The sequence below is a fragment of the Ochlerotatus camptorhynchus genome, unplaced genomic scaffold (genome assembly GCF_037179485.1).
Source record: "Ochlerotatus camptorhynchus isolate MF236.1 unplaced genomic scaffold, CSIRO-AGI_Acam_v1.1 ptg000081l, whole genome shotgun sequence".
NCBI lineage: Eukaryota > Metazoa > Arthropoda > Insecta > Diptera > Culicidae > Ochlerotatus > Ochlerotatus camptorhynchus.
In genome coordinates, this window is record NW_027040571.1 from 600383 (window position 1) to 627153 (window position 26771).

The 26771-nt window shown below is 41.1% G+C and overlaps 1 protein-coding gene across 1 annotated transcript in view; it reads right to left on the bottom strand.

The window, feature by feature from the left end:
- Positions 1 to 17704: 17704 nt before the first annotated feature.
- The window catches only part of LOC135698022 (ras-like protein family member 10B), a 131978-nt gene continuing 122911 nt past the window's right edge, over positions 17705 to 26771 (bottom strand). Inside the window, exons 5-7 of the mRNA XM_065217894.1 lie at positions 26579 to 26692; positions 26434 to 26501; positions 17705 to 18851 (exon numbers count right to left, since the gene is read on the bottom strand). Of these exons, the coding sequence (XP_065073966.1) occupies positions 18731 to 18851; positions 26434 to 26501; positions 26579 to 26692 (303 nt within the window). The 3' untranslated portion in view covers positions 17705 to 18730. The remainder of the gene's footprint in view (positions 18852 to 26433; positions 26502 to 26578; positions 26693 to 26771) is intronic.

Below are 26771 nucleotides of genomic sequence, written 5' to 3' on the forward strand. Positions count from 1 at the left end.
TTTTTTCGTTCGACCAATTGAACATCAATTGTCAGTGAGATTGATGGTATTGTTGTTAGTTAATAGTTTGTTTTTTAAGTTTTTCTAAGAAAAATTGAATTTCTGCTTAGTTTTTAAGCAATGTAAATTAAAATGTTTATGGTGGAAAAATAGTGTTATAACGATCCAAATAAAATTTTATCACGTTTAATTTGGCGTTAAAATAATTAATATCACTTCATTGCAGCTAGAGATATTTGTGTTATAGATTTTTTTTTAAGTGAGATTTCATTTTTTAGCTAGGGGAAGGAGGGGCATAGTGAACAGGCGGGGCATAGTGAGCATCCCGTACTTTGGCTTTGGATCTCCAACTGCATGAAACAAATCAACTGGTAGTAGGATCAATATCATTATGATATTGATCCTACAGCCAACAAATTTGTTCTGAACGGCCGGAAGTCCAAGCTGGAGCACGCGATGCTCACTATGCCCCACCTGTTCACTATGCCTCTCTTACCCCTATATCTCAAAAACTATCCTACTGAGATTTTTTTGGACTACATTTTTGGATTCAGCGCACGATTTTACATGGGAAATGACCATCAGCGTACAAAGTTCAAATATGCTGTAAACTAGTGATTTACATTCATGTACGGATTTTGATTCATGACTGTACGGATTTTGATTCATCCTCAACACAGTGTACGGATTTCGATTCAAAACTGTACGGATTTTGATTCAAGATATGTGCAATTTAAATCCTTTTTTATAATAATTAAAGGTAATTTTAAGACCTGATGTTTGCAAATATTGGAAAAATAAAGATAAATGTAAAGGAAAAAGATGTGATACAGAGCATAATGTGATAGCATTATTTAGTATTGACCGTTAATGATTCTCTCGTGCTTATTTAGGTGTATGGATTTCGGTCCCGCACGGTATCTCTCACGTTAGACTGGCCCACAAAAATAAAAGCTCTAATTTTCCACGGGCCAACCTCTAGATTTGTACCTTTATATCCCGTAAAGACTATGGTTTATATCATGTAATATAAGCTGTCTTGCAATGAGCCCCCATACATAGAATTTCCAGTAAAAACTAGATGTATGAGTGGTCATTAGGGTGGGACAAAATTCAAATTCCAGTTCCAGTATGATTTTCGGGGGCCTTCTGGGTCTTAGAATAAGAGTGTAAAATTTCAGGTCGGTCAGTGGAACTATATTTTAGCGCCAGCGGTTTTAATTTTACATAGGATTTTCCATGGGAAAACTTACTTTTTAAACAAAAAAAAAAATTGGAGAGGTCACCCATTGACCTCTAAAAATAAATCAACCCGACTAATCCCTAGGAAATTTTACAAGGAAACTTCAAGCTGAACATCGCATTAGGTCCTAAGTAACATTGGCTGATTCTCTTCGTCGACTTTCTTTTTACATCCCCACGGCCATGTAAAAACATTCCAAGGTATTTTCAGCACACAGATCGATAAAAGAAGCTTTTATCTAGCACCTAATACGACAAACACATCAAAAAACGGTTCTGTGATCAAGTTATTAACGAAAGAGAAAGTCGACGAAGAGAATCGATCAATGTCACTTAGGACCTAATGCAATGTTCAGCTTGATTTTTCTTCGAAGACCGCAAAACGATCCGACGCTTGTGAAAAAAGTTATTTAGCCATTACTGATTGCCAACCAAACGAACTGCTCATTATTCTTTTTTTCTAGCAGCTCTGCCAGCTGCCGCCTGCTGCTGTCTGCGCGAGGCAGTCACGTTGTGTGGGGGTTCACTAATCATGGAGGAAAGCCGATATCATGCGCAAAGAATCTTCGATTTTGATGAAACTTTACACAGGTTTCCGGTATAGTATAACAATTATGTTTCACGCATGTCATTTGGAAAACAGCGTGATTTTTCACAATGGTGTATTTGCACAATTTATTCAAACCTAATTAGTCGATGTGCTTCTGCTCAGACTTCAATATTTCATCGGCTTCATTTTTCGGTGGTACTCCTCAACTTGCAGTAGGTATTTATGTTGTTCGGGATTCTTGGTTACCGAGTTGTTGAGGTCGGAAAGAAGCTTTACGGCCCTTTCCGCGACATCATTCACAATTCCAAGAGCTTGAACTCGCTGCTGCGCTGTTAAGTAGAAAAGAACCGCCGTCACTTTCAATAATTTTAAGGCACTTGTTTTGTTCAAAATCGAAACGATGTTTATGAAAATATATCACTCTCTTTCGGTAGGTAACAGTGAATACATTTTCATGAACATTCCACATTAACAAAAAATAACTTTGATCTTGATGATTTGTTATATTTACTTACCTCTCAGATAATCTTGATTTAAATACCAATATTCAGGGTTTTCACCGAGAAAATCGGTGGAGATGTTCATTACAGTAAAAAACTTTCGATCGATTTTTTTGGTTCATTTAAAGCAGTTATCATCTTTTCTTTTTCGTCTATTTCTACTTTTGAATCGAAAAGAGCAAGGGCCACGTTCCATTCCGATAAGTACCATAGATGCGTAATGTTGATCGTGAAAGTTGTGGAGATCTGCCCAAAATTCCAGATCCACTCGAGGGGCCGAAACAGAACTACTTTAACGATACCAATATCGAATGAAGCATTGCTATAGAAATAGAGCCAAAGTTGTGTGCTTCCAAAGAGACTGATCATCAAAGTTTTCGCTGCACATCCACGACTTTGGATGAATTATTTTTTGAATTCATTCCCCCCTATTCTGCGAGTCACGTGACTCTCTCTCACCGGTGAGGTGACAATTGTCACCTCACCGTGACTCGCAGAATAAGGGGGATTGAAAGAATCGAGATTGTTCGACTTTGACTTATCGTCATATATTTCAAAAACGTGTTTGAATACAATTTCGGGCAATGTGATGGCGGCATGCCAATGGTAGCAAGTTTCTTTTCAGTAGAACTGGAGGACGGGTTATAATACCATTTTTTACGCCAGGGTTAACACTAGTTGTATCAAAGCTCATTACAACAGATTACAACTATTCTTTCCTGCAGACCCCACTCGTTGTATGTCACCATTATCGTAGCTGTTTCAGCATTCTCCGTTCCACTTGATAGGGAAGGTACCGAAAGAAGTTTAGCTCCAGTAACAAAAATGGGAAGCCGATCAACGCGCTTTCCGTTGATGTCAGGCAGAATCTTTCCATCCCAGTGTACTACCAAAGGTACATCATTTTTTTTTTTCCTAGGCTCTACACTCGAAGTTTTTCCAAGTAGGATTGTTTGAATAAATTGTGCGCCAAAGCAAATACACCCTTGTGAAAAATCACGCTTCTTTTCAAATGACCCCCGTGAAACATAATTGTTGTACTATACCGGAAACCTGTGTAAAGTTTCATCAAAATCGAAGATTCTTTGCGAATGATATCGGCTCGTGGCTCGTGCAGACAGCAGCAGGCGGCAGCTGGCAGTGCTGCTAGAAAAAAGTAGAAGGGTCTGTGCCTAGGGGCACGAACGGAAGCTTGACGTAGGACCGCTAGTTGACGGAATAAATGTGAAGAGAATTAAAAGAACTAAATGCTAAACTAACTGATAAATTATCTATTATCTCAACTCTTTCCGTTTTTCAATTGTAGGCGTACCAAATTTGTAGTAATTTTTTTGATTAAGAGAATCAATCAAAATCACTTGCACCCCTGCTTCCAAGTTTGGTTACAAGATTACAACTCTGGAGAGCATTTTGTGTGGTCGTTGGGGGCTTGTGGTTCTGAATATGGACAAACAGGTACAGATAAATTCTATTCCAACTCTTTACTGATATAAGCTTGATGGCCCTGAAAAGAGCCGTTTTATTGTAGAGGACATCCATGGCCACTTACGATTGGCGTGTTTAGTGTAGGTGACAGCACCACGGACCTCATTTTCCAGGAACACCTTCAGCACACTTCGTAGATCAGATCGGAGATACGTTTGACACCGCCACGGCGAGCCAGACGACGGATGGTGGTTATCTTGAAGAACTTTGCGATGACGCTTGGCACCTCCTTTACCAGACCTTTTCCTCCTTTGCCACGACCAGTCAATTGTTGCTTGTTGGGTGTGAAGGAGTGGACTAGCCACCACCTTCCTACTGCTGCTATTGCTGCACACCACGCCGTCCGAAGCGAAAATGAGCTAATGCCATACAGCAGCGCTCTTTTATATCTTTTCAGGTTAAAGCAGAACGGTGGCACTCGATTATGAGGACTGGGTTTGGGAAGAACGTTTATTTCATGAAAACAGTGATAACATTATAACTTTTTATTTGTACATTGGACAATGCTTGAAATTACGTTAAAAATAATCATGCGGAAGCAATGTTATAGATGCGTCGGAATATTTTTGATCGATTGGTGATAAAATTATTGAAATTGGTCCAGAAGCAGCTGAGTTATTAATGTTCAAATCTTTCATAATTTGTTACATGTTCCATTTTTGGTTTTCACAAGGTGTACCCCCAGTATAGAAATGAAAGACGTAGTCCTACGTCAAAAGAATATTGAGCAGTTCGTTTGGTTAGCAATCATTAATGGCTAGATAACTTTTTCCACAAGCGTCAGATCGTTTTGCAGTCTTGGAAGAAAAGTTTTCTTGTAAAATTAGTTGGGTTGGGTTGATTTATTTTTAGAGGACAATGGGTGACCGCACCAGATTTTTATTTGAAAAAGTAAGTTTTCCCATAGAAAATCCTATGTAAAATTTAAACCGCTGGCGCTAAAATATAGTTCCACCGACCGACCTGAAATTTTACACTGTAATTCTAAGACCCATAAGGCGCCCGGAAATCATACTGGAACGAGAATTATTTTTTTTCTCCATATATCCATATCCCAGCCCAGCTCATTGCAAGACAGCTTATATTACATGATATACGCCATAGTCTGTACGGGGTTTTAGGTGAGAAAACCGTTCTCTGGATGTTTTAGCTTATTTGGTTGTAGGAGAGCTGGCGCTTTTAGTTTTAATTTTGTATGGGGAATTTTCATATAATGCATGATACAATGACACTCCTACACTCTATCGATCATAAAAAAAAGCTTCCTTATTCTAGATTTGATTCAGATTTTCAAAACTTGTAGTTCAGATAGTGAGTAACAACTTTGCTGAAGATTGCATCATGAATCCAGTTAGTTTTATTGAGATATTCGCTTTTGAATGTATACCCGAGCAGGAACCGATAGCTAATCGATAACAAATTAATATCTTAATGTGGTATAATACTAGATTTTGGTATGGTAGTGGAATAAAACCTTGTTTTTATATTAATCAGTTATAGAAATATTTTGTAAAATAACAAATGAATACCAAAATAACAAAATGTGATCTTTCTTAAATCTAACAATAACACCTAAAAGAGTTATTGAATTGGTATTAGAAAAGCTTCAAAATAACAAACTATTGTATTCTGGCATCTAAAAAACGCGTCTCTTATCCGTTTATTATTGTAATAACAAAATTATCTATTAGTTCGTTATGCGTAGAATATTTTTGATCTATTAATTTTAATATGTTACCTCTTATGACAGCCCCACTAATACCATATTTAGGTTGCCAGCTATGCTATTTTCATACCTGAATTTGATATTAATAAACCAAAAGCGCCAGCCCGTGTAGCGTCAAAAAGAGCTGAAACATTCAGAGAGTGGCTATAACACCAAAATGCACGAGCCTGGATTTGGCCTGATATGGTGATGGTATATTTCCTCTATAGTTGATACGTTGCATAAGCTGCCTGTATTTTGTTGCAATATACGAGCAGAATGCACATAATTAATTAATATATCAATAATACTAACTTGAATCGTGATACTATCTCAAGCAAAATTGTACCTTATAGTTTAAGCTAAGCTACAATGTGCTGAAATTTTGAGCATAATCGAGTTTGCTGAACCAGGTCTATGCGCGAAAGAGTGAAGGAATATTATGTTTCCATATACCCATATAAATTTTAAATCAAAAGCGCCAGCTCGTGTTACATCCGAATGAGCTGAAATTTTCAGATAGTGGTTTTATCACCTAATGGCACAAATCTAGGGGTTGACCCGTTGAAAAAATTAAAAAAAGAAAAATTTCCCCCATATAAATGTGGGCGTGCCAAGCTACGTTGATTTTATCACTTAACTTGCCTTGAGCTATCGGTATTGTGAAAATTTCGGAGAACATTTGGATCATTTGGATTTTGGAATTCTGGCTGGAGAATCGTCCAATTGTTTGTCAGTTAGACTGTGCTGAAAAACTGGCTGTGAATTAGAGTTGATGTATAAGCGTCACCCAAAGAGAAAAACAGGAGAACTCGCTGCACTGTTTAGGAAAGATTTTCCGCCCTTCGCTTGGTAACGGAGCATTTCTACACTAACTTCACATGACTTCCTGTGAAAGCACAATTTAGTACCCGGTCATCCACTATTACTGGTCTCACGTCTTCAAACCAATTCGTTTGTTTGTAGATTACTGAAAGATACGCTCATTCGATTTAGCTGGCAACAAATGCATCTTCTCATATATGAAACACACGAAGACGTGGACAGTAGGGAGGCCCAAAATAAGACATTATCTGGCAACCCAAGGGCTTAACCTCCAAATTATAGCTAAGGTTGCTACAAAAAAAAAAAAAAAAACTTTCGTATGGCGGTAGCTCTGCAAAACATGAATTAGAGGTAGCTCCGATGATATTTTTTGAAAAATGTCGATTTTTTATAGTTAGAGGTGAACAAATATTTCCAAACCTCCATTCGGCCCATGACATCATGTCTATTCTATTCTGGATTAAAAATCATAAATTTTGAGTCGTCGGACATTACTAGCAGAGGCAAACAGACGTATCTCTTCATTTTGGATCATCGTTTGCGCATTTAACGATTGGTTTGAATGTTAACGGTTCCGCGAACTACTCGCCGCAGCGCTGGCATTGGATCACTTTGACGTTTCTATATATTCGGTTTTTCTTGCATACAACATTGTTTTCGAATAAGCGAGCAAGCTTGTTTTCTGTGAGAAGCCCGTGAGATGTCGTTACTGAAGTCCTTTGTTTGAGGGTACTATGTTTTGAAGATAATTTTATTCAAATAGTTACGTCTGTTTGTCTGTGGTACTAGTACTGATTTGATTTTTCTCGTCATAGCACGGATCATTCAACCTTTATAGATGATGGCAGTGTCATCCGCAAACATTGACAAAATACCACCACCCGGAAGGGGAGGAACATCTGACGTGAAGATGTTGAATAGAATAGGACCAAGGAGACTACCCTGGGGAACCCCAGCATCAACGTTGAACGTATAAGAAGGTTAATTGTTCAAGAAGACCTGGAATGATCTGACCGACAAGTAGTTTTTGATGATCTTTTTTTTTTTTTTTTCCTTTGGTTTGTTTTTTCCGTCGATCTTGTTTTCCGTGCTGAGCACCAATGCTACCGACGTGCCAGGAAGGCAGCTCCCACACCTGAACCCTACCTATCGACCCATCAACTCATGAACCGGGGACCAACGGCTTTACTTCCTATCCGAAGGAAGGCGTGATCAGATATGTTATGCCTCAGAACATCCCGGCGGCGCCGACTGGGATTGAACCCAGGCCTTCTGGGGTGAGAGGTAATCACGCTTACCACTACACCACCGGCGCCGTTATTTTGATGATCTTGACAAGGAATATCGGGAAGTTGTATCGATTCAGCTTGTACACTAGCCCATCATTCCAGACATTGTCGAACGCCTTCTCAACGTCCAACAATGCCATGGCAGATGTATTGAAAACCCTGTTGGAAACGGACTTGTTCCGCTTGATGATGTTAGTAGCCCGTGCTAGTTGGTGGATGATAGAGTGGCCTTTCCTAAACCCAAATTGCTCTTCGAGAAAGATGTTATTATCATTTTAAAATACCAGCAGACGGCTAACGTCGAGCATTCAGGGAAGTAGCCAAGCACCAAAAACTTATTGAAGACCGGTGCAAGGTGCTCGAAGTAGTCAACACTTAAGTTTTTCTACTCGAGGTTGACCACTTCATCGACACCAGCGGCCTTCATGTTCTTGGTTGATTTAATAGCTGCTATCACCTCATCAGCTGATATTCTACTTTCGGACATCTATGGGGGTAGCAGCGGCTCTAGACATTGCCTCCGATACTACAGGCTCGTGGGGACTCACCATGGCTTGGCCAAGGTTATGTGAATTCACAAAGTGTTGACCAAGAGCATTGTCCTTTTCAACTGGGGTTATGATTATGGATGAATCCATATTATTATTAAGAGGGGAAAGGGGAGGGAAAGGAGAGCCGTGGGATTCGGCTTATTTTTTAAAATCTTGTTTGCAAAATTGTGTTTTCAAAATCGTTATTTTTCTGGCTGGATGATTCTGTTTAAATGGTTGCAATTGGTCTTCAGGTTAGGCAGCTCGGCACGCTAGTACTGCCTTCGAATGGTTTTGCAGAGGCTAATGAGATCTTTACTGGCCCTGTCAAGGTTCAGAGTATTACCCACCTGTCTTGATACTAGCACGTGTTGTTCCCTGGCCCTGGAAATCGCCTCCTCGATGGAGCGCAGACACTGGTAGTTTCCACGTGGACGTCATAGTCGATACTGGTGTCAAAGCAGTGCTGGAACCGCGCTCAATCTACAAGATGATAGTTTCGCCACGATGCTTGGAACCTGTTGATTGAGGAACCCACTTCAGCCACCACCGGTCTGAGCTGAGTTCCTGATAGACGACAGGTTGCGAGATGTTGTTCTCCGTGTTGCTGATGTAGATATCGATGGTGGCGTGAGCACCAGATCTACTCAACCGGACTCAAGATGTTGTACTGCGCTTCCTACAGATCATTGTACAAGATGCTGTCATTTTTATTGCGCCAGACTTGATGTGTGGCGTTCAGGTCTCCATCGATGATGAAGTTTTTCCGCCGTCGTGTTAGATCATCAAGCTCTTCTTAAGTCTCTTCTTAGATCTGTTGCCGCGCCATCCCTGATGTTGACTTGTTTGGGGTAGTAAGCCGCAATGATGGTGATGGGGCCTGTGAGGTGCACAATTGACTGAATGGATTACCATTCAGTCATAGTGCAATATCCATTGATGAACCCCTCGACGAGCTGTCAACTGGATGAACAGGATGAATCTATTCATCCTCTTTAATCTGACCACCCAACGACGCTTCAATCAGCAAGCATCTCGTTCGTCCTCTTTCGTCGCAGTGCAGTTGAATAGGTAGGTTGTGCCTGCTCTCCAAAAGGGTTGGGTGATTCCGGTGGGATACGGTCTAAACCTCACATTGGCGATCCTGCCAGGTTTTAGCTACTATTCAGTGCAAAAATAAATTAAACCATTTCCATTAGAATCACCCAACGGTTTGAGAGGGCTAAGAAGTGGAAATTGAAGTGTTATTTAAAAGAAAGGCTAGTCGTAAAGTCCCACGTGTATATTCGTAAAATTTTCGTCTGGTCTATGAGAAAGTGTGAAGCGCGAACCGCGAACCGCGAGTGGAATGGAATGATATCAACAAAAAAAAGTGTGCATTGTCAATGTTCCTGAGAAGACATTTTGTTTTGCTTTGACGCGTTTGTTTTTTTTTTTTTTTCGTTACGTTGCCTTTCAAAAGTGATAATAGTTTCCTGCAGTGTAGTATGATTGCCGTGTTGTCTTAATATAATCATTTTTGCTGCAATCATAACAGGTATCAAACCTGTGGTGGGACGCCCGTGGAAAAAGTGGTTCAAGACGGGCGTAATCATTGCCACGGTGTGGGACGCCCGGTGGAATGATTATTCAGTGATTGGACGACAACGAAGAAAAATCTTCCGTGGAGTGGGACGCCTGAAGGAAGATAAGTATGCCACGAAGTGGGACGCTCGTTGGTGAACAGTGGTGTCAGATGTCCACTAGAAGACTGTCTTTGCCATGGTGTGAGACGCCCGGTGGAAAGATTACTGCAAACCTTTAGTGACGAAGTGGGACGCTCGTAAGAAGGTCTGTGGATTTGTTTTTCCACAAGTTGGAACGCCCGTTGGAAAGCTACTTCCGGAAGTAGTAAAGGATTTTTTTGAATATACGTTCTACCGGAACACCCACTCGAAGAAGGAAGATCTTGTGGATCACCAGGTTATTTAGCGTGGCGGGACACCCGCTCAGAAAAGGCAAGTCGTGAGGATTGCCTGAGTGTGGCGGAACACCCACTCGAAGAAGGCGGATCTTGAGGATCTCCAGGTTATTTAGCATGGCGGGACACATGCTCAGAAAAGGCAAGTCGTGATGATTGCCTGAGTGTTTCAGAACACCCACTCAAAGAAGGCGGATCTTGGGAATCGCCAAATTATTGAGCGTGACGGGACACCCGCTCAGGAAAGGCATGTCGTGAGACCTTCCTGAGTGTTGTGGGTCACCCACTCGAAAGGGCAGATCTTCAGGAATAAATTCGCTCAGGAATAGGTTGTCGATGATAGAATGACGCGGGAGAATCTCGAAGAGACGTATCTGAGTATGTTGAGTCACTCGATCATGAGTGCCTTAGTTTGAGGATTACTAGAAGGTAAAAAGGTGATTCGTGATGATAGCTAGAAAATTATAATTTAATTGATTGCCCTTTCTGACAGTTGAACGTAGTTAGAAGTGAGACACCGATTCTGAAGAGAAGAATGAATCGATTAAAAGGATCAGAAAGTTGAGGATTCGATTATTGTACATTTATTGAGATCCAGAATATTGGATCAGAATACCAAATAGATTCATACGGGACATGAAATTCACTGATCAGATCTCTTGAAGCTAAGCCGGATGCGGCGGTTTCGATTCCCTTTCCGGTCGAGGGAATATTTCGGGTCGAAAATTTACTCGACTTCCCTGGGCATAGAGTATCATTGTGCTTGCCATACAATATATAAATTCATGCATTGATATTGGCATCGAATGCTCTCAATTAATAAATGTGGAAGTGCATTTAGAACACTAAGTTGAGAGCACGCAGTTAGCTAATATGCGCTAAGCAATTAGCTTAAAATGCGTATAAGAAGAAGAACAAGAATCTCAAGAAGCTTTTGCTGACTTGTGGCTACAGTATTTGTCAATATATGTGCAGCAAATGCTAAAGTCATCAATATTTTCTTTTTGATTGAGTTATTCCTATAAAGAAGTTTTATTGCAAAAAAAGACCCACATTTTATCCACAGATTCTGTTTTAACTTTATATTTGTTGAGACGAGGGAATAGGACAATTTATTACAATAAATCGATTGGAATTTCTCTGAATAAATTTACAGCCATCCGGTAGCAGTAACTACTCCGGTGTACAGATTTATTCAAATATCGTTTTAATGAAAGATATACTTCACTTCTTTGGATGTATTATATTTCAAAAACAGATTTGGCACTTCTGCAATAGCATGCGTGAATGTTGAGGAGAGTTTGAATTTAAGGCAATGAAGATTAGAAAGCAAGTTATAAAAACTGACAAGAATGCAAATTTCTCAGAAATCTTGATGTTTGATTACTAGAAATCATTTCCAAAAGTTCAGATTAAAAAAAAAAGTTGAGCACGTTTCTTCGGGACCTTCTGGTCTTATAGTTACCTCTATGGTAGCATTATGGTTTGCCACTTGTCATCCGCAGTTAGATTTCCATTTTTTTGGGACTTTTACTAAGACGCTATGAATCCAGTTGGCTGAAGAAGTTGCGGTGTATCAGATATTAAAGAAAAAATGAACTTTGTGCAGGTATCATGGGGTCAACATCACAGACAATATAGGCTGTTGAAATGGACTGATATTATTTAAAGAAAAACAAGCACCCTAAAGCTATGAGCACTAGCGATTTTTTTTTCTCGTTTTTCTTGAGAGAAGTAGTGGGATGTGAGGTGCACAATTGACTGAATGGATTACCATTCAGTCATAGTGCAATATCCATTGATGAACCCCTCGACGAGCTGTCAACTGGATGAACAGGATGAATCTATTCATCCTCTTTAATCTGCCCACCCAACGACGCTTCAATCAGCAAGCATCTCGTTCGTCCTCTTTCGTCGCAGTGCAGTTGAATAGGTAGGTTGTGCCTGCTCTCCAAAAGGGTTGGGTGATTCCGGTGGGATACGGTCTAAACCTCACAGGGCCGACAAGAGTACAAACTTTCACCCCTACGGCTTAGATTACCTTCAGCTGGAAGCTCGGCAGCAGCCGACAGTAGCAGTTCCCCCTTAGAGCGATAGCCACTTCTGCTCATCGCAGCTGGTTCGATCCAGTCTCACAAGCAGGAAATCGGGAAGGAAGACGTTAATATCGGGCTTCAGGTGTGTTTCGGTGATGATGGGGATATTGATGTTTCGTTCGATGAGGAATTCAACGAACTCGATGCTTTTCCCAACAAACAATTTGAGTTGATCAACAGCTGAATAAGCTATTTTTTAGTTGAAGAAGCTTGTTTTTGCCTGAATAAGCTCTTATTCAACATTAAATGTTTGTTGGGTTGCTCTTGAGCGAGCAAGCGTTCCAATTGGAAATTTTTATAGCTTCACCATGAAGCTGTTCTTTTCGGGTCCTGTAGGTGCACTGGATGATGATGACTTTTGTCACGAGTGTAACAAATTCCACCGTTGTAAGCAGAGTGTTTGCGTTCTCGATCGTTGGTGAAGATGACGATTCATCTTGAAGATGTTGATTGGCTTGAGTCCATGTTGTTTCAATTAATTCGACAGTGTGACTGTTTCCATGTCGGGAAGGCCACGCAAGACCACCTTGAGTGGCTTGGTCACTTCAATATCGTGGGAGAAATACTCCACATTTTTCTGCTTCAACGACGTCTCGACGGCCTTTTATTCCCTCCCCATGGACATGGAGGTTGACGGTACTGAAGCAAAGGGTTATGTTTAATTTCTTTATATTTGCAACGATTATTATTTCCTATAGTGACACAAATCACCTTATTAATGCTTCAGTATGCCTCAAACGATTAATTCTTGGTTGTTAATAGAACTTCCTTGATGAAATCGGCTGCTTCATGCAGACTGAGCAATTCTGATTATAGTATCAGATTTGTTCTGTATACAGAGGAACTGGGAGGGCTTATTAGAAACTTCTCACCAATAAAGTAATGATCTTCTAGTAAATTTTGCATATAATCTTATTAATATTTTATTTTATTTAAGCATATTATTTTTGTAACAGTCGATTAGCATTAGCATACGATACAAAAAATTTAATATTACTTGCTCGTTTTTGCGTTAAATAATCAATATTTATTTTACTTGTAATTACCTTTGAAAGTTTTCCTCAATTTTTTTTTTGCGATCTGAAAATTTTCCCAGTTTGGTTAGAAGTTTCGAAGCTAACGCATGTCCACAGGCCTAATAGAAAGATAGGTAGAAAAAGTGTATCATGAAGAATGGTTGCATGCAGGGTTGCTTCCACTCACTTGCTATAGATGAGTGATTTTCGGAGTTTTGAATTCGTTAGATGTTGTAATGAAGATTTGTGTTGTTGGATGCGGGAGGAGATTGGAAGGCGGGTGAGCGCTCGCGTTTCGTAGAATCGTTGATTGTGACTGCAAGTGGATCTGGCGGGTTTTGTGTGTCGGACGCTTGCTTTTTGGCCTCTTCTTGTGTCTAACATGTGCAGAGTATTATTATAGCGTCTAATGGTTTTAAGATTCCTGGTTGCGTGATATATATTTGTAAGAATATCTTTTTGAGAATTTAGTAGTCACGTTTTGTTTGTAGTTTATATTTTATTTCTTTCATGCAATTCTCGTAAATAATAGATAGTGCATCCATATATTCGTACTTTGACGCGAAGCGCTGTGGATCGATTTTGCTTACTGAGCAGAAAATCATGGATTTAACCCCAAGCTCTTCCACAGCACAATAAATCGCCACCATCATTTGTATATTTGATATTGAACATTAACCTCTGAAACTATTTGCATATCAAGCGAAAACGTAATCCTGTATTGTCACGAAGCGTTATGGTTCTGAGATGCTCGATGACCCTGGAGGGATCGTTTTGCTTACTGAGCAGAAAATCATGGGTTTAATCCCATGCTCTCCGTCGTAACTCTTAAAATTCATGATCACTAAACAAAATGAATATGTTCTTTCGATAGCCGGCTATCGAGAGATTAAATAAACAATAAATAAACAATACATACTTTTGGTTGCATCACCAACTTGAGGTGAATCCTAACCGAATATCCTACCCAACCCTTCAACTCCGTAGCACTTATGAGGGTGTCGCTAAGTCGGTGGCCTCTCGTTAAGTAAGTACTACACCAACATTTCCTTCCCTATACCTAGTTATGGTAAAGATGGGCGTGGCCGGGAATAGCGACAGTCATGCTTCTGTTACTCTTGTTTAGATTGGAACCAATGTTTACTCCCCAGCATTATTCCTGAAAGTAGTCTAACTGAGAATTTCAGAAGAGACGTGAGTGTCGCTAGTATCCAATCTACGAAGTATATCATAACAACGCTAACGCTAACGACGTCTCGACGGCCTTTTATTACCATCAGTTTAAGGCCTTCAGTGGACAGACGCATGGTACACTTGAGACCTTTACCGGGGAGGCAGCTCCCACACCTGGACCCTACCACCTATCGACCCATCAACTCATAGACCGGGGACCAACGGCTTTACTTCCTTTCCGAAGGAAAGCGTGATCAGAGAAATTATGCCTCAGAACATCCCGGCGGCGGTGACTGGGATTTATTTCAGGCCTGCTGGGGTGAGAGGCAATCACGCATACCACTACACCACCGGCACCGCTGACCTTTACCGACGTAAAAGTAGACTTTCTCCCGCAAGCCTTCCGGGAATCCTTTAACGAAGAACAGTGGAACTTTCTCTTTCATTTCCACCTTCATTCATCACCGTTTTCAAGGATGGCGTATCGATTGATCGCCACTATCGCAACGTACTAGCGAACAACTCGAGAGAGCGAGTAAAAACCGAACTGTACTGTTTGACAGTCAAGCAGAGAATCAGAGCGGAGGCATTACTTACTTACTTACTTACTTAAATGATCTATATTTCTTGAATTTGTGTGGTTTACATGTATAACTTATCAAGATGAGCATTTTTTACCACCAATGGATGTAGCTTCACTTTTGCCGCACTCGGGCCGGCAGAATTTTCGTTGTCGATGGTGTCGCCGAAATCACCGATGTCGCTGGCGTTCGTTGCTGTGACGTCATCACGTCCACTCGCACCATCGGACTGGCCTTGGTTTTTCTTCCTCTTCTTGGATCGCTTCACCGTGGCGGAGGTGGTATTCCCAACATCGGTGGGAAGAGTAGCGTACCTATTTGAAATAGGTACACTCGTGCTACACTCACCACTGTTCTTTTCCGCTTTCTCACGGAGCCTGCTCCGGGAGCGCTGTCTTCCCATCACACGATGCGACCGACACTACTGACGACGCGAATAAACGTTTGGAATAACTATCGAACAACTCGACAGAGCGAGCAAATACCGGACTGTACTGCTTGACGAACAAGCAGAGAATGATGATCAGAGCGGAGGCATGACAGCAGCGCTCTTTTATAACTGTTCAGGTTCAAGCTGATCGAGTGGTACTCGATTATGACGACTGGGTTTGGGGAAATCGTTCATTTAATGAAAACAATGATAAAATTATCACTTATTGTTTGAACATTAAAAAAAAATATTAAAGGAAAATTTGCAATTTCCTATTGATTGGTGAATCTGGATGTTAATTCCATCTATAAATGACAAAGTTATAAGCGTTCAAAACCTAATACCGAAGTCTACGTCAAAAATGTAGCCATCCAGTCTTTAACATTGGCCAGCACCGCTGAAAGTGTGTTTAACCATATGCTCATTGGATCGCACTTTTTCCTTGAGTCATAAGTAGATGGTAATGAGATATGCTTGTTTCCCATTGCATTCCGAAGATAAACAAGACGAAACTGTGGATTGTTCATTTAGGTCATCGAAAATGTTTCGGGTTTCACCATGATAGGACGTGATATCAGGAAAAGCAACATCTCAACATCGCATCAATTCATTCCGTGTGTATGTTTATTTGTTCATAGAACTAACATTGCTCATTTTCAATAATCACTACTTGATAATCACCAACTCGTTTCGCGTAAAATACGTCCTATATGTATATGTTTGGTAAAACGGTTTCCTTCAAATGTACAATTTAAAATCCACGGCACAATGTCGCTCAAAATCATTCCATCAGCCAACCTGGTCTGGTACATATACTCCAGTTAGAACAGGACACTGAAGCTTCTCTCATACAATCATATTGGTAGACACAGACATTTTCGTTTTAAATGGGCGTAATGTAATGTTCAAAATGTCCACATGGAAGGAAATGGAGAATGGAAATCTACCACAATGAACAATGTACACACGCACACATTGATACATTAATCATCGTAATCGCCAGTCTGTAGCATGGAAAAGGCATCTCATAGCTTGGTATTTCGGTTCCGGTAGTAAAGACATTCCGTCGGGATAGATTGGTCCTTGATGAGGGTTTGGTGCTTATCATTTCATAATTATTTATTTGATTGATTAGCCTCAAGCTGGCTGAAGGAATGGTCTTGCTTTCGTACGGTAATTTAATAACACTGCATGAACATGTGAAATAAGCTTACTGGCACACATATTAGTCAACAACGAGCGGCTGCAAATAACATATGTACAAAATAGTTCTGAGGCATTTGACAAGCAATGGCTTGTTTCCTGTTTAAAGTAGCGTTTTGTTTTTTTTTGTATTTTTTATTTTTTTTTTTCGAACAGCTACCGACAAATGTATAACATTGAAGCTCACTAACACATTGATATTGGCATTGTCTCGGAGGCCGAGGGCACTTTCCCAGCCGCAAATTTCACTCAAACAGGCATTGTTTTAAGCAGGTGCGTTCCATTTATGCTTTGTATGATTCGATTTTTTGTATATATATATATAATGGAAATTTCTTCTTGCAAATTACAGTACGTTATGTTCTGTAGCTAAAGATTGATGTTCCAGCTATGAAGCTAACAGTTTCAACTTATTCTGCGTTTGTAACTGAAGTTTAACATATTTCACCGTGGCTTGTGATAACTATTGTTGTTGTTTATTAATAAGTTTATTTTTGCTCTTAAAAGCCTCTATCGGCAACCGGTTATTGTCTCTAACGTGTCTAAATCCTGTACGAATGTTTTTATTTATTTATTTATTTTGTGAACTACAACAACCTATCGGTTAGTGAAGGTTTCCCAATTTTACATTTAAGTCGCTGGCAATAGTGTGCGAACATCGAGGTTTCGTTTGTAAGTTTGAGCAGCTTTCGAGAGTATGCAGTATAGAAAGGAAACATGTTAAGAAAATTCAAATAAAGAATGATTGTCTTTGTTGATGAAACCGATCGACGAGGACTGGTTGCCTTGAACATTAAAATTAACCTCGCAGCAAGGTGCTATCTGTTAAACTAATGACACACGAAAAGCGTTTATTTGAACATGTGTTGAATGTCCTGGCTTGAATATATAGCTCTCATCAAGAGATTCACATAATTCTTCTGGTATTTGCAACATAAGTCTTATAATGTTCCTTTTCGTCCCAATCCGATCTTGTAAATATTTTTCAAATTTAAGGCAAAAATGTTAAACCCCTTGACTGAAAAACTAGAGTTTTCTCAGATTTCTCAAACAGAAGAAAACAAAATAAGCTATCAATGTATACAATATTTAATCCTTTCTAATTTGATTAAAAATACAAGCATCAATCCTTTCCATGCAAACCCAACCGCTTCTAAGAACTGAAATTTAACTAAAATCAACTGTAATCTAAATTATCCACCCTCTTTTGAAGCGTACCAGGTAACAACTTCATTAGCCCCCTTCCAGATGCAGAGAATAAAACCACTTTAGCTGTTCATCTGGCCGAACCCGATTATGATGAGTACAACAACAATGATTGCTGCTCTCGAAAGCCGGTGCTCGTGACAGACTATTTGTGATCTCCTTTTGTTGCCTGTGTAGTTATTTGCTCTATGAACAATCCTTTCGCTTTTGTCTGAAAACGTGCATCACATCCACTTTTGTTCCCAGTGATGGAGGCTGAGGATCTAGCTACTCAGAACGGTGCCATTCGTCCTTGCTTAGATTGTGCTTAATTTTGGCCTCCTTTCCACCCCCTAAAAGCACCGAGTAAGATTGATGATTCAATCAGTGGATCTGCGGTTCGTCCTTCATGACGCTATTCTTACACAGTGTACAGTGCTTCGTCCTGACGTTTTGAGTAGATCTACAGACACAGTTACATAAACATTAATACAGCCAGCTACGGTATGGTTGATTCGATATCCACAACACGACTCGTCTTATCTCTATTGTCCCTAATCTAAATGGATAGTTTGCTGATCCGTTCTTCGTTTCTGCTTGCATCTGTCTTTAATCACGGGTTTATTTTACACAGTCTGCTGGTGACACAAAAGTGTGACGATTGATTTTACGATTAACTTCCTAGATATCAATAGTCAACATGATTTCGCATTGGTTTTTTGTTGTTGTTGTCCGATCATACCTACATTTTCGCAACTGCTACTTCGCTAATATGTAACACTAGGTTTTAGGCTTGATTTCGAACACGCTTCTCACGGTGGGCCGCTCACCAAGCTAACCCCCTCATACAATTTGTGCTTATTTATGTCTCACTCCTAAATGAATTCCCCTTCGGAAGGCTGCTGCAACTCTGTGTGGCACCTCGTGGTGATCCTCCAACCAGCGCACTTACAGCTACTACTAGAGAATTGTACATCTGTTTTTGCTTCTAATCGATTGGGCAAATTCCAACTTGGGTGCCGTGCCACCCACCGGGTAGCCCATCAGTTCTTTGAAGATGTCGCCGATTTTGTAGTTGTGCCTGTCGGAGAGAAAAAAGGAAATATTTAAGCTGTAATAATGTAAACGTTCAAAATTTAGACATTCAGGCAGATTGAGGCGGGGCAAAGATTTGAAGTTAGTTGAAAAATTCCATACATTTTTTCAAAATTTAATCCCACCTATCCTAAATGTATCTTAAATTAATTCGAAGCTAGAATGAATTTTTCTGATAAGTGTTCAAATCGAAAACTCAGAGCTCGCAAGCATGTCCGAGTAACATTTCAAATTAAATTTGAATTTATTTCAATTAAATGAATCTTGTAATAGCTCAACTACCAATAAATGCAGTTATATCAAAAATCAATGCCATGGAATTGGAATCTTAAATCTTGCAATTAAACACTAATAAATCTTCCAAATTGAAATACTTTCTACTTTAATAAAAACTACAAGGGACAGCCCAATGGGTATGTACGCAATGATGACGTAGGACTACGTGGTATGATATAATAAATATGTTTGTTAACTGCAGCAGGAGCTTGTGTTTTGTGTAGGAATAGGAATTTAAGCGGGGTTCTCTCCGTTTATACTTTTTAGTATGATTATGATTGCCCTGAAAAGAACCTTTTGGTATGAATTTTAGTTGAGACATGTTCAGAAAATTAACTCTTTTGGAAAATGTTGGTGGCCCTGAAAAGGGCCGATGGTAGTACAGGCTTTGGAAGATGATGATGACGTGTAGGCAGTTGCGTATTCAGTGACGGCATCACGGATCACATTTTCTCGGCACACCTCGGGTTTCCTCGTACATCAGATCGGAGATGAGCTTGACACCACCACGTCGAGCCAGACGACAAATGGCAGGCCCTGGATGTTATCACACGATGACACTTGGCGACTCCTTTACCAAATCCTTGCCACCCTTGCCACGACCAGTCATGCCTCCTGGTTGTTTACCGTTGAACGGGTGAATCGCAACTAATGCGAAGGCGCAGTTAGCTACCTGTTACATAGACAACCAGCTCTGCCGGTACCATATTTTTTCGCTTCCTATTGGCTATACACAGTAACCAAAGAGAAGTGAGAAAATATGGTACCGACAGAGCTGGTTGTCTATATAACAGGTAGCTAACTGCGCGTTCGATTCTTTACTCGACTGTTGAGTCCGTTCAGTCCGTATTTTTCGCTCGAGATCTCGTTTCGATTTTGTTTCGCTTTGTGCTGTCGCATTGCGCCGTGGAAGTGTCGCCACCTTCTCGCGTTCTGGCAAGTTAACTTGAACTTGCAAACACGAAACAAATGGTGCGTAAACGTGCCAATGAGTCAACAGCGGGCCCTTCAAAGAAGGTGCTAATCAAGCCCAGCGCGTCGCAGGATGACGCCGGAAAACGAGTACTGCAAGCCAACCAGTATGCAGTACTCCCGGAAGAAAATGGCGATGGTGACGCCGCTCCCATTGCAAGAAAAGAACAAATTCCCTCGCTTTTCACGCCGGTCAAGGATGTTGCCAAGCTAGGTGCCGAACTGGCAAAACACAAGCTGCTGCCTCGCTTTAAGCTTTGCAGCATCGGTACCAAAATCATGTGCTCCAGCCTGGAGGAGTATAAACAAATAGGATGTTTCCTGAAGGAAAACAACGTGGACTTCTTCACGCATGATCTGCCATCGAGCAAGCCACTGAAAGCGGTTTTGCGTGGATTACCGTCGTTCGAGGCGACTGCGGTGAAGTCCGAGCTGGAACGGCTTGGGCTCCAACCTGAGGCCGTGTTCCAGATGAACCGCCGTTCCATCAACAATACCAGCTTCCGTGACCAGTTGTTCCTGGTGCACTTCACGAAAGGATCCACCAGTCTTGCGGATCTGAGATCCAAAATCCGGGACCTGTTTCAGGTCATCATCAGTTGGGAACATTACAAACCCCAACATCATGATGTTACGCAGTGTACGAACTGCCTCTCCTATGGCCATGGCACCAACAACTGCCATATGAAGACAAACTGCGGCAAGTGTGCTGGAACTCACTCAACTGCGTCCTGTGAGCAAGTTGATGACATAGAGCCAAAGTGTGTCAACTGCGGTAGAAACCCTCAAACCTCTAATCGCAGATGTCCCAAGCGAGTGGAATTCATTAATATCCGTCGGAAGGCTACAATAAACAACCAGGTCGGTCGCCTCCGTAATCATCGTTCGCCTCCTGTACTCACCTGTTCCGGACCTAGCCCCGCTTCCGCTCAACAACCAACAAGCCAACCCTGCGAGTATCCAAATGGTTCCCAACAGTCGGACAGTTCAGCATCGTCTCGCTGCTGCTGCGGCCCAGCCAATTCCAGGCTCATCCACCGCCCCTGGTTTATCATACGCTGCTGCTGTCTCAGGTGAACCTGTCGACGATTCTCCGTTCACCTCGGAGGAACTTGTGACGCTCGTGGCCGAGGTCATCATCATCATCTGAACAGCTACATGCTGCCCTGTCCCTTGTCACTAAGTATGGACCGTGAAGCCATCAAGATCGCAAATTGGAATGCTTGCTCCTTGAAGAGCAAAAACATCGAGTTTGTTGACTTTCTCTACGAACGGCACATCGACATAGCCGTCATCACCGAGACTCACTTGAAGCCCGAGCTGAACGTCTTCCTTCTCGGTTTTCGGCTCGTAAGGCTTGACCACACCAGCTCCGGGGGAGGGGAGTGGCCATCGCTGCGAGGAGCAACATCAGCTGCCGGCTAATACCAAGCATCCAGCTGAAAATGATCGAAGCCATCGGAATTGAGGTGAGCACATCGCTTGGTCCAATCACCATCATCGCGGTCTACTGCCCCAAGCAAACCAACATTAGGGACGGCCCGGCCGCAGACCTCCGAAGAGACATCATCAAGCTAACACGACGGCGGCAAAATTTAGTCATCGCTGGCGACCTGAACGCCAAGCATCAAGCCTGGGGCAATATTCGGCGAAATCAGAACGGCACAATATTATACAACGATCTGCAGCAAGCCCCCTACAACATTCTGTGTCTGGACACTCCCACCCGGTTGAGTCGATCCGGAGCTCATGCCACAATCAACATCTTCATCAGCAACATTGTCGATAACATCTACCAACCTATCGCCTATGAGGAACTGAGTTCGGACCACTATCCGGTGGTGGCCGAAGTAGGTTCCTCGGCCAATAGGTTTCAAGTTTCCCGGCGAAATTACCATCGTGTCAACTGGCAGCAGTATCAGCGCTGTGTGGACACAGCAATCGATTACGACGTCCTACCGGAGTCGTACGAAGAAGTCGATCAGTGTCTGGAAGCTATCGAAGAGGCGATATCCCGTGCCAGGGAGCAGCACGTACCAGCATCCAGACAGGTGAGTCATACTCTGAACCTTGACAGCCCAACCAAAGATCTTATCAGGCTCCGTAACACCATTCGTAGGCAGTTCCAGCGTTCTGGGCTGCCCCACTTGAAGACCAATGTCAATAGGCTAACCAAAATTATCCAGGCCAGGATGGTGGAACTAAGAAATAACGATTTTACCAAAAAGATTCGCTCTCTCCCAGATTGTGCAAAACCATTTTGGAAGATGACCTAAATTTTGAATAATAAGTCGAGACTGATCCCTCCGCTTTCCTCTGTTAGACCCACTTAGACCCATCCTTACTGATAACACCAGTTGAAAAGGCCAATTCTGTTGGCCAACATTTTGTGATTTCACATAATCTTGGTCAAACCATAGATAGAGATTGATGGATATTCTACCTGGAACGCTTGCTCTGTAAGAGCAAAACAGATTGAGCTTGCCGACTTCCTCCGCAAGCATAGCATCGACGTGGTTCTTCTAACCGAGACTCACCTAAAGTCCGGTGACAGCTTCTGGTTGCCTGACCACAACATTATCCGGCTTGATCGCACCAGCTCCTGGGGGGGGGGGGGGGTGGTGTTGCGGTCGTCGTCAAGAAAGGAATAAAATACCACACTCTGTCCCATATCCGCACCTCTATCATCGGGCCCTTGGTGTGGAGGTGGAGTCGTCGACTGGATACGTCCAGTTCATCGCTGTCTACTGCCCTCGACAGTGTGCCGCCAGCAGTGGACTAGCGGATGGAGATCTAGCGAGGAAACGTGAAATGGCTGATCTGAACAAGGAGATTGCTTCCAGAATGGTCTCACTCCGGAACGAAAGTTTCGGGCGGTTTGTCCAGAATCTGGACGACCGCTCCAGACCATTCTGGAAAGTTGCCAAGGTCTTAAAGACGCACCCTAAACCCATTCCACCACTCAAAGATGAAAAGGATGACGATCGGCTCATAATCACCCCTCAGGAGAAAGCAAATGAGATTGATGAACATAATGCCAAATCGCACTTGCTTGGTTCCAACATCCAAAGTCCACTCGAAGTTCAGGTTGAGCAATGCGTGCTCAACCTTGATTCCTCCCCTTGTGCCATCCCTCCGGAGGATAGAATCACAGTGGAACAGATTTGCTCAGCGCTGAAATGCACCAAAAACATGAAGGCCCCCGGGTTTGACGGAATATTCAACCTAGTGTTGAAAAATCTCAGCATGAAGGTTCACTCTCTGCTGGCTGCTGTCTTCAACAGAGCACTACTTTCCAAGCATCTGGAAGACAGCGAAAATCATACCTATCCGCAAAACCGGGAAGGACCCAACGCTAGCTTTAAGCTACAGACCAATCAGCCTCCTTTCAGCGCTGAGCAAATTGTTCGAGAAACTTATTCTCAATCGTTTGCTCAAGTTTGTCGAGGAGCAAAACATTCTCCTACCCGAACAGTTCGGGTTCAGGAACGGGCATACCACAAATCATCAGCTAGTACGGGTGATGAATAACATCCGAAGTAACAAAGCTGTATCCAAGTCCACAGCCATGGCATTGTTAGACGTTGAGAAAGCGTTTGACAATGTCTGGCACAATGGGCTTGTATACAAGCTTTTAAACTTCAACTTTCCTTTGCATCTTGTTAAAATCACCCGTAACTACCTTCAGCAAAGGTCGTTTAAGGTATCGTTGAATGGCTGCCTTTCAAACACGTTCTCCATCCCAGCAGGAGTTCCGCAAGGAAGACTGTTGGGCCCCTTGCTTTACAGCATCTACACTTCAGACATTCCTCCCATCGGAGACGGTTGCGTGTTCTTCCTGTTCGCATATGCTACCGCAATAACCGTCAAGGGTAGAATGCTTCGCGAAATAACAAACAAGCTCCAACGATGTCTTGACGCCTTTGCTGATTATGCCACCACGTGGAAAATCAAAATCAATGCTTCCAAAACACAAACAATCATGTTCCTCCATCGGCAATCACCCAAACTAAAACCGGCGCTCTCTTGTACTGTAATCATGGATGGCACAAGGGTTGAGTGGTCCGCCGAAGTAACCTATCTCGGGATGTTGTTTGACGAAAAGCTCCTCTTCCGCTCGCATGTGGAGAAAACCGTAATCAAGTGTTCCGTCTTGGTTAGGCGTCTGTATCCGCTGATTTGCCGTAGATCCCGCCTCTCAAGGATGAACAAACTGGCTGTCTACAAACAAATCATAGCACCTGCGATCCTCTACGCAGCTCCGGTGTGGGAATCATGTGCTCAGACTCACAGGAACAAAATCCAGGTTGCTCAGAACAGAGTGCTTAGGATGATCCTTGATTGTCCCTTTGACACAAGAATTTCAGACCTCTACCAAGAGGCGAACATTCCAAAATTAGATTTCAAAATTGATGACATTAAGACTAGGTTTATGCAGAAATGCAATACATCAGAACATGCTTTGATAAGCAATTTGTATATAGTAGGTTAGGTGTACATAGTAGTTGTAGGTTAGTTGTAGTTGTAAATAGTAGTTATAAGTAGTCTCCTTTTTCAAATTCAAAACAAACCAATCCCACCAAGGTGGTCATATACTAAACAGGCCTGATAGGACTAGGAACTGTAAATAATAATTAAAATCTCAAATGTACTAAAGTTGAAAAGACGCATCTGTGTCACTTGAAAATTCATACATGTAAACCACACAAACATAAGAAATAAAGATCATTTAAAGTAAAAAAAAAAAAGATAGATGGATAGGTTCTACGTCATACTGCGGTCGTGTCTAGGACACAACCCTTTAATTTTTTTTTCGTTTTATTTGTGCCATATGATCGAATTTTCTCCTATATATGGCTGAAATATCTGTTATTGAATAACTGTTATTTACGATAATTACAGGAAAACATTAAATAAAATATTGACTGCAGACAAAACGTGACTACGCCCAAGTAATAATGCAAGTTTTATGGGGGTTTTAAAGCATTCTACAAGTCTTATTCATGGTCTCCACCAGATATTCTCACAAAAGTATTTCACGCAGCTATTCTTCAGGATAAACTTGTTTCTACCTATCTTTCTATTAGACCTATGGACATGCGTTAGCTACGAAATTTCTAACCATACTGGGAAATCTAATTAGCTAAACTAGCTAGCCGTATATGGGGCCAAACAGAAAAATACACTTTTCCCATACGGTCTGTTACTCATAATTAATTATATCGTAACTCATGCGTATGATTAAAAAACTGTGAACAGCAAAGTTTAGGAAAATTAGTTTGTTAAAAATAATTTAAAGATTGAACACTCACGAATAACATCTCAAGAGAGCGAAAATTGCTCAAATTATGCGATAAGTGAATTTTAACCTACGAGTATCTCGAAAATAACAGCTTTGGGCAATTTAAACATTAAGAGCATTTTTGTTGTAAATTTACTGTGTTTTAATATTAACACTATTTCAAAGATATTCAATAACTATCGGTAGTATTTTGGAAAATACTTATTTTTTCAATAATTCATAACTTTTTAATTATGATTGGCCAAGCAAATACACAGTGTCAGTTGGTATAAATTTACCTAAGCTACAAAATAAATAAAAAAAAAATTTAAAAAGAAATTCAATTTGAGTAAATTTCTCAAATGGGCAAAAATTTCTTAAAATATGCGATAAGTGAATTTTAACCTACGAGTATCTCGAAAATAACAACTTTGGGCAATTTAAGCATCATGAGCTGTTTTGTTGTAAATTTAATGTGTTTTAATATGAACACTATTTTAAAGATATTTGATAACTGTAGGTGGTATTTTGGAAAATACTTATTTCTTCAATAATTCATAACTTTTTTGTTTATGATTTGTCCAGCAAATGCACAGTGTCAGTAGGTATAACTTTATCTAAACTACAAAATAAATATAAAAAAAAATTAAAAAAAAAATTAATTTTGATTTATTTTGTAAATTTTGTATTAATTTTTTACAGTGTATATTTTTTCTTGGAAAGCACAATACTTGTCCGCTACAAGTAGACACTGTTTCGATCAAAAAAATCGTTCACGAGATATATGTTTTTCTATTGATGCGTATCATTTTCGCATAAGCCCTTTTCAAGTGTTAGTCGTGTGAAAAACTAGGGAACCAAATATGTAAAATTGCATGTTGGGCAATAACAAACAACTGTGCAAAGTTTCATCATAATCGTAAAAGGTCGATCCGAAACGATTTGCGAATCTGTGTGGAACTGCTCATCACAAGACATAATTATGCGTTATGTGTTGATTACCAAGCATCTCAATGAATTTTTTTTCTCGGGTACTTACTTTGCAGAACACTCGACGTAGCCGCAGCGCCAGTGTTTCCTGACCAGAGAGGAGATGTCTTTTAATTCCTAATTGGCGAAGAGAAAGAAATCAAATCATTTTACGTTTCAACATTCCCTGCACCATATCACCGTTCCATACCAACCTGAGTGTGCGGAATGGTTTCCGATACCAAGTCGAGTTTGTTGCCCACAACCATAATTTTGAAATCACGATGATTAAAGCTCTCTAGGATCTGATCACGCATGCTGCGGCAGTACTGCGGAAAAAAATCAAAAGGTTAAAACCAAAGTAAAAAAAGTCATTCGTTTTCCCATTCAACCGTGACAGGGATGAAA